At 35.6% G+C, this 7960-nt stretch overlaps 1 protein-coding gene across 1 annotated transcript in view; it reads left to right on the top strand.

Moving 5' to 3' along the window:
- Positions 1–229: 229 nt before the first annotated feature.
- LOC107476932 (E3 SUMO-protein ligase SIZ1) overlaps positions 230–7960 on the top strand; it is a gene marked incomplete in the record, with an annotated part of 9250 nt that continues 1519 nt past the window's right edge. Inside the window, 16 exon segments of the mRNA XM_016096880.3 lie at positions 230–426; positions 623–729; positions 1514–1594; positions 1991–2033; positions 2568–2640; positions 2766–2928; positions 3058–3188; positions 3624–3692; positions 4243–4330; positions 4423–4498; positions 4683–4756; positions 4908–5015; positions 6450–6611; positions 6696–6800; positions 6891–6971; positions 7053–7960. Coding sequence (XP_015952366.1) covers positions 706–729; positions 1514–1594; positions 1991–2033; positions 2568–2640; positions 2766–2928; positions 3058–3188; positions 3624–3692; positions 4243–4330; positions 4423–4498; positions 4683–4756; positions 4908–5015; positions 6450–6611; positions 6696–6800; positions 6891–6971; positions 7053–7960 — 2186 coding nt within the window.

Genomic DNA, 7960 nt, shown 5'->3' with positions numbered 1-7960 from the left:
TGAATAATAATATAAAATTCTTTAAAATTAATTATTTGATTGATTCAATAATATCATAAAATTAAATATTCATGTAAAATTCTTTTATATAGGAGATTTCTTAAAAATAAAATTCATATTTAGTCCAAATCCATATTGATATTATTGGATGGTGAATGTTATTTGATTATTCTTAATCCAAAGGGATTTGAACAATTCAAGTAGCATTCACGATAATCTTTGCACGAGAGCGCAGGGAAACGCAACCCGGACCTGTTGGCCGCACAAAACCGGATTGAATAATCGGCGATAGGTCCGAAACTTTTCGTTTTGGCATTGTTAAGTGCAGATTCATTTTTCTGGTTTTGGTCTCTTTTTCGCTTCTATTCTCTTCGGTCAAAAACACACAAACACGCCATCAAACCAGCCACCATCCCCAAAGTCGGTGTAAGCATACATACTCCTACCTTGTACCCTAACCCTAATTCCCAATAATTTCTATTTCTATGATTTGGCCTCCAATTTTTTCTTTTTGTGCGGTTAATTATCCTTTTTTTAATTATTTTTTACTTAGAATTTGTAGTACTTTTGCTTTGTGATTTGATTGATTGCTGATTCTTAATTTTTGGGTTGATTTGATTAGACTGGTTGGGTCAGCATGCGTTAGATTCTGTACCTTTGCTGTTCGATTGATTGATCCTGTGCTGAATTATCGGGTTTGTGGAGATGGATTTGGCATCCAGTTGCAAGGTAAGTGATTAAAGGCTTCACCTTAACAATATAGTTGTGGGGTTTTAAGGTTTTAGGATTTTTTTTAATTTTTCTTCTGTAATTTGGGATCCTGATTTAGTGATGGTATTATAGTTCCTCAACATAATTTCTAGAGGGTTCCTAGTAAATTGGAAATGGTTCATTTAATTTTGCATGACTTGAGGGAACTGGTTACCGTTTTGTGTGGTTTAATTTGGTTTTTGGTAATGGCTAGTTCAATGGATTCTCTGGATACTACTTTTTGGGTGCAAATTGTATGCTTGCTTGGCTTATTTTGTAAGAGTATTAATGCAGAGTAAATCTTTGATTTTTCTTGGTGATTGGCTATCCGAGGACTAGAGGAAATAGGGACCTGTAGTAGGAATTTGATTTTTTGAATTTTGATTTACATTGATACCGAAAGACAATTTTTCAGGAAGCTGCCTCGTGTGCCTCGAACTCTTGGTCATTGGTTGGGTTTTAGTTTTTATCTAGTTTCGTTTCTTTATAGGGAATTATCATGGTTAACCAAGGTTTTATCGTTTTTTCCCTTTTATGTTTTCCATTTTTTCATTAACCGTTTTTTTCCTTTTTCTTTTTTTTTTTCCAATGACAATGTAAACTAGTAATTTAATAGCGGATACATCATGGTCATGGACAATTTGATGGTTTGAATACTTCATGCTGTGGCATTTTTCTTTTTTTTTTGGGTTGTATGCACTGCGATATATTAATCATTGTGATTTGTCATTCGACTTTACTGATTTAATGGCATCTCTTGTAGGAAAAATTGGCATATTTTCGAATAAAAGAGCTCAAAGATGTCCTCACGCAGTTGGGCCTTTCAAAGCAGGGAAAAAAGCAGGTGAGATAACAAAACTTGATATGGATTTTTCTCCAAAACCCCAATTTATAGTGTTTATGTTCTGATTCGTGGTTCTTGTGGAATGTGGGTGATGCGAAACAGATCAGAACCACGATTTCTTTCATTGATTTATCAATCTGATCTTTTGTATTTTGCCATTTTCACCTACGTTAATTGAATTTGGATTACTGCATTCACATCTTACGTGCGTAAAGAGCATACATGTCTCACTATTAATATGAGTCTGCTACTCTTAAAATTGATGAATACAGGCAATAATGTTTTTGTTTTTGTGACTGTTGTAACTTTGGGTTGAATCCCATGCATTATTGCCTTTTGATGTCTTGGAATCTTAGGATGATACAATGAATGATGTTGATTCTTCATCTTTTGTAGGATCTTGTTGATCGGATACTATCTATGCTCTCAGATGATCAAGGTAAAAACTATATGCACAAACGAAAAGTAGGTCAATCTTAGGATCTAACACTGCCTTATGTTTCTTTATTTATTTTTATAATAATTTTAGATAAAATCCATATACAGCAAAAGTATAACAGAGTCAGGAATTAAATTTTTAATTCCTTCAAAATTTCTACATGTTTTTCCAATATCTAGCTGAACTTGCAATTTTAGTTTGTGTTGAATTTTATTCAAGTTTTGATGGGAGTCTCTTGGTAAGGTCATGTAGTTTCATTTGTGGCAATAGTTAGCCCTTGTTGTTGGTTTGAAAATTCTGAGCTGTTTGTTCCCGTCATGGCTTTATTTGTGCCTCAAATTTATGTTTAAAGCTGGTTTGACATAGTTTAGGAATCTTGGCAACTTTTTCCCAGATGCAGTGTGGTGAATCATAAACATTTGACCTATTCGGCATTTGTGCACTATTTCATGATTTTAATATGCGGAGTTAGTTTTCTTGTGTTCCTCTCTCATTGTTCTGTTAAACTTAACCAACTTGTCACTTTTCCCCCAGTATCCAAAATGTTTGCCAAGAAGAATGCTATTGGAAAAGAACAGGTGGCAAAATTAGTGGACGACACGTATAGGTAAGTCTTGGCAACAAGTTTGATGGTATTCTGTTTGATATAAAATACTTAGATAGTCATATGCGGTGCATATATTTGTGTCTGGTTTATGTTGGTTCTTTGTTCACCTTTTTTTCTTGGCCCAGAAAAATGCAGATATCTGGTGCCACTGACCTTGCATCAAAGGGACAGGGAGCCTCAGATAGCAGTAATGTGAAAATTAAAGGTGAAAAAGATGATTCCTTTCAATCAGATACAAAGATTCGCTGTATCTGCGGAAGTACATTGGATACAGATCCATTGGTCAAGGTGTAATATTCGATATATTCTGTGCATTTGCAGATGTTCTTTTAAATTGCACGTACTTTCAATAGGACCTCTTGTTTCCTATATTCGACATTTCATTATGGAATTTCTTTTTTTCTCATCTTATTGCAGTGTGACGATCCACGATGCCATGTGTGGCAGCACATAAATTGTGTTATTGTTCCAGAAAAACCTATGGAAGGTGTCCTGCCAGTACCTGATAAATTTTATTGTGAACTCTGCAGACTCAGCCGTGCAGACCCGTATGTTTACATTTCCTTCGTGTTTATATATATAATATGCAATGGACAAAATAAAGTTGAATTTTTTCATAATGTGTTTATGCCTTCAAGGGATTGTGCTGGTTGACATTTGCCTATAATGTGATCTTGAATTTCCTGACGTTGATTTCACCGTTGTTATGATGAAGTGGTTTTAGTAGTAATCTTTTAGTTATCTCTATCCTACATGGATACTTATTGAGTTTGCCACTAAACTTGTTGCTTCAAAATTATATACTATCTTTCCCATCAAGGATTTGAATATTTTGTTCTTTTGTTTGCCTGGCATATTGAATGGTTCTTCCCTTACTTTATCTGCTGTATTCTCGTAGTTGACCAAAATTTTCTACTCATATTATTTAGCATTTCATTTTCTTGCTGTTATATATCTATTTATTTCTGTTTATTCTGTTACAGGTTTTGGGTTTCAATGGGACACCCCTTGTTTCCTGTGAAGTTGAGCATAACAAGTAATCCAACTGATGGGTGAGTACACTGGATATATTGAAATTAGATGTAGTTCGTGTGATTGAGATTTTTGTGTCTCTTGGCCAGGTGAATGCATTTTCTAATTATGTTGTGTGCCTTGGAATTTGGTAGAAGGTAGTATCACTGAGAATGTATAATTTACTAAATCTCCACAATGGTAGAAAGATGTAAAAAAAAGTGATAGATTCAAAGTTCTTGGGGTATTATATATTATATAAACAAGTATTTAACACTTTGCATTGATCATAATATTAATGCTAGCTATTATTTATATCTTGTTCAATAAAATTCATTAGCGGTTGAATTTGCTTTTGTTGATCAAGTAGGAAACTTATTTTGGCTTCTCTTTTCTGTTCCGCTCATACCAATGCTTTTAAATCTCCGTAAAATGGTGGTGGGCTAGGAAACTTGGTTTTCTTCTCAAGACACACTGTGATACCCAATGACCATGTCCCATGCAATCAATTATCTGTTTCTATGGTTAAATTTAATTTTCAATGTGGCTTTTAGATGGATCCTTAATCATATACTCATATTTCTTTTTCAGATCCAACCCAATGCAGAGTGTGGATAGAACATTTCAATTGACAAGAGCAGACAAGGACTTGGTATCAAAACCAGAATTTGATATTCAGGTTGGTTTTAATAGTGGTATTTAAGTGCTGGTAGATTAATTGGTAGACTTTTTTTATATAGTTTGTTCAGTTATTAATGACACCATATTTAGGCTTGGTGTATGCTTCTGAACGACAAGGTTTCATTCAGGATGCAGTGGCCACAGTATACAGACCTACAGGTCAATGGTATGTTTAATATAATTATATAAGTTGCTCTTGTTTCCAGTTTGGATTTTATTTAGTTATATTGATCTATTTTTGAATTTCATATTTTGTTGAGCAAATTTAAGCTCATTAAAGTTAAACATCAAATGTGTGTGTACTGAGTGGTCTTCATTGTGGTTGTATTTTAAACTCTATCCTTGAACAGGTGTTCCTGTTCGTGCAATTAACAGACCTGGTTCACAATTACTTGGGGCTAATGGGCGTGATGATGGTCCAATTGTAAGTTTGTTGTCAATTATGTTGTACCAATTTTAGTTCTAACAAGGGCTGATTTTCTATGTAAATGCCATTTCTATTGGATATAGTTTTTATGCAATAAAAGATTTCTTCTGGTTTTATTAAATGTCTTACTGTATTTTTTCCTTGTCAGATCACGCCATATACAAAAGACGGAATTAATAAGATTACCTTAACAGGATGTGATGCTCGCATTTTTTGTGTGGGGGTTCGTATTGTTAAAAGGCGCAGCATGCAACAGGTATATTGTATTCTAAGCTGATTAAAATGCTAATATAACTCTTTGAATGTGTACCTTCAATCCAGCTTTGTATTGGAATGGAGAGTTTGCTGTCTAATTACCTCTTTATAATATCTATCCAAAGCATTGTAGTCTAAATAATCTGAGCTGCAATTTGATTCATGTGACATAATGGAAGTCTCACCCAATCAATCAATCAATCAATCAATATTGCTGTTTTATCAGAAGAATCATGTGTTGAATTGATGTAATTGTGTGAGAATCACAGAATTCCTATGGTTTGGTTATTTTGGAGCCAAACGACGACTATGTGGTGATGATGCAGTTCTAGTGGTAGATCTTGGAGGGTTGTGAACTAAACAGCCACTCTCCACAAACAAGGCAAGGAAGTGATGGCTAGTGTGACCATATCTTCTTGGTGTAGAGTTTTGTAAATACGACAAATCTCTTGGATCAAGGGTGTACTATCAATGCTGTCCAGACTGATAGATGCAGTAAATCAGCGATGACTGTGGGAGGGTGGCAACCCCCGTGATTGTGAGCCTTTGGTGGTTGGACAGTGGACCAGTTGCAAGGGTGGTGGGTTGCGAGATGGGTCAGTTTTCTGGATGAGGTTGACAGCGGCAGAGAACAGTAGATGGGTTAGTGGGAAAATAGGGTTTTGGTTTCTATGATTTCGGAGAGAGGGGATCACAAAGCAACTGTTTATAGCGTATATTATAAAAGGAAATAAATCTAAGGAAATTAATGATTCCAAAGAATAAAATATTCAAAAAGTTAATTTCTATAATACGTTTTATGCCTTAGTAAATTGTAAAAAAAAAATACTTTTAAAATTGATTATGAATCTTAACTTCCAATTCAGAATTCTGAGCACAGGTCTTAATATTCCTGATTCAACTATGACGGAGTGAAGTTCTTATGTTTGTTCTATTTTTGTTGATTTCTTAAAATTAGGAACATGAGAACTGTTTTCCTTTTTATTTTCTGTTGCGATTTTTCAATAGCTATTAGAACACAAATATTGGAACCGAAGTTCCACCTAGCCTAGGTACCAAGGAAGATGTTTGTTCAAATAAAATGGAACGTATGGTAGCAAATTGTGCAGGCCTCATAAATCCTGATCATTTGAGGTTTGGTTCAGTTAGCTAAATCTAAGCTTTTGGTGTCTAGTCCACCAGACATCGAAGCTTACTTTTTCTTGAAAAGTTAGATAAATAGATTTGGTTTCTGGTTGTTAACCAATTATACTGACTTTAACTGGATTTTCTGTGTAATTGCTGTCTCACTTTAGGGCTTGTCACACTGTTAAATCTACTGGTCAAATACAGTTTTAAGTTATGATTTGATTTTTTTTTCTTGTTTGTAGCTGTTGCTCTGGTATGATTATTTTTTTCCCCATTATTGTGAAATAATTGAGTATCTGTTGTTCAGATCCTAAACATAATTCCAAAGGAACCTGAAGGTGAACAATTTGATGATGCTCTTGCACGAGTTCGTCGTTGTGTTGGAGGTGGAAATGAAGATGATAATGCTGACAGTGACAGTGATTTGGAAGTGGTTTCAGACACTTTTAGCATCAGCCTTCGTTGTCCGGTAAGGCTTTCATGTTTGGGATTTCTTACTCTATTTTGTTCAATAAGTTCAGGTACTAAATTTTTCTACATTCTGGTGAAATAGATGAGTGGTTCAAGGATGAAGATTGCAGGTAGATTCAAGCCTTGTATTCACATGGGATGTTTTGATCTTGAAGTTTTTGTGGAAATGAACCAAAGGTCAAGGAAGGTAATACTGTAATAAAGATGGTTGGTGTGCCTAATCCACCTCAAGTAATCTCCTCTTTCCTCTCTGATAAGCATTAAATTGTTTCTGCAGTGGCAGTGCCCAATATGTCTCAAAAACTATGCGTTGGAGAATATCATTATTGATCCCTATTTCAATCGCATCACTTCTCGGGTATTTTTCAAAATAATTCGTCTTTGTAAATTGTATATTTGATGGAGCGATGATTATAATTAAATTGTTTTGCTGTTACAGATGACAAACTGTGGTGAGGAGGTTACAGATATTGAGGTGAAGCCCGATGGTTCTTGGCGTGTTAAGACCAAGAGTGAAAGTGAGCGCCTGGAGTTGGGGAATCTTGCACAATGGCACTTCCCTGACGGGTCCCTCTGTGTTTCGGCTGATGGAGAAGGCAGAAGAGTGGAAGCTTTGAAGCTGGTCAAACAGGAGGGTGTTTCAGACAGTCCTACTGGCTTAAAGCTTGGCATTAGGAAGAATCGCGATGGACTTTGGGAAGTCAGCAAACCTGAGGACACAAACACCTCTTCTGGTAATAGATTGAAAGAGGTATTTGGAAATCATGAAGTGGTTATTCCAATGAGCAGTAGTACCACCAACGGAATTGAGATGGATTCTCCATATCTCAATAATGTTAATTTATCATATGATTATACTGCAAATAACACTTCTGCTCAGGTAGGTGGTGCAGAAGTTATTGTTCTTAGTGATTCTGAAGAAGATAATGATTTATTGGTATCTCCTGCAATTACCTATAAGAACAACGAAACTGAAGATGGTTACTCGGTGCCACCGCCTGGAATTGTTGATTCGTATAATGAAGAGCACACTAATCTTGGTGGTAATTCATGCTTAGGACTTTTCCCTAATGATGATGATTTTGGTTTGTGGTCCTTACCACCTGGAACTCAGGCTGGCCCAGGATTCCAATTATTTAGTCCTGATGCAGATGTGTCAGATGCATTGGTGCATTTGCAGCATGGTCCTATGAATTGCTCATCTTCATTGAATGGTTATGCATTGGCTCCGGATGCTGGTTTGGGGTCTGGTAGTCTTATACCAGATTCCTCTGCTGGTCGATCGGATGCTGATTTAAATGTTGGATTGGTTGACAATCCATTGGCATTTGGGGGAGATGACCCCTC

Source organism: Arachis duranensis, chromosome 3, assembly GCF_000817695.3.
Source record: "Arachis duranensis cultivar V14167 chromosome 3, aradu.V14167.gnm2.J7QH, whole genome shotgun sequence".
NCBI classification, from domain to species: domain Eukaryota; kingdom Viridiplantae; phylum Streptophyta; class Magnoliopsida; order Fabales; family Fabaceae; genus Arachis; species Arachis duranensis.
The sequence above is the reverse complement of the archived record's forward strand: the minus strand, read 5'-3'. Positions and strand labels throughout refer to the sequence as shown.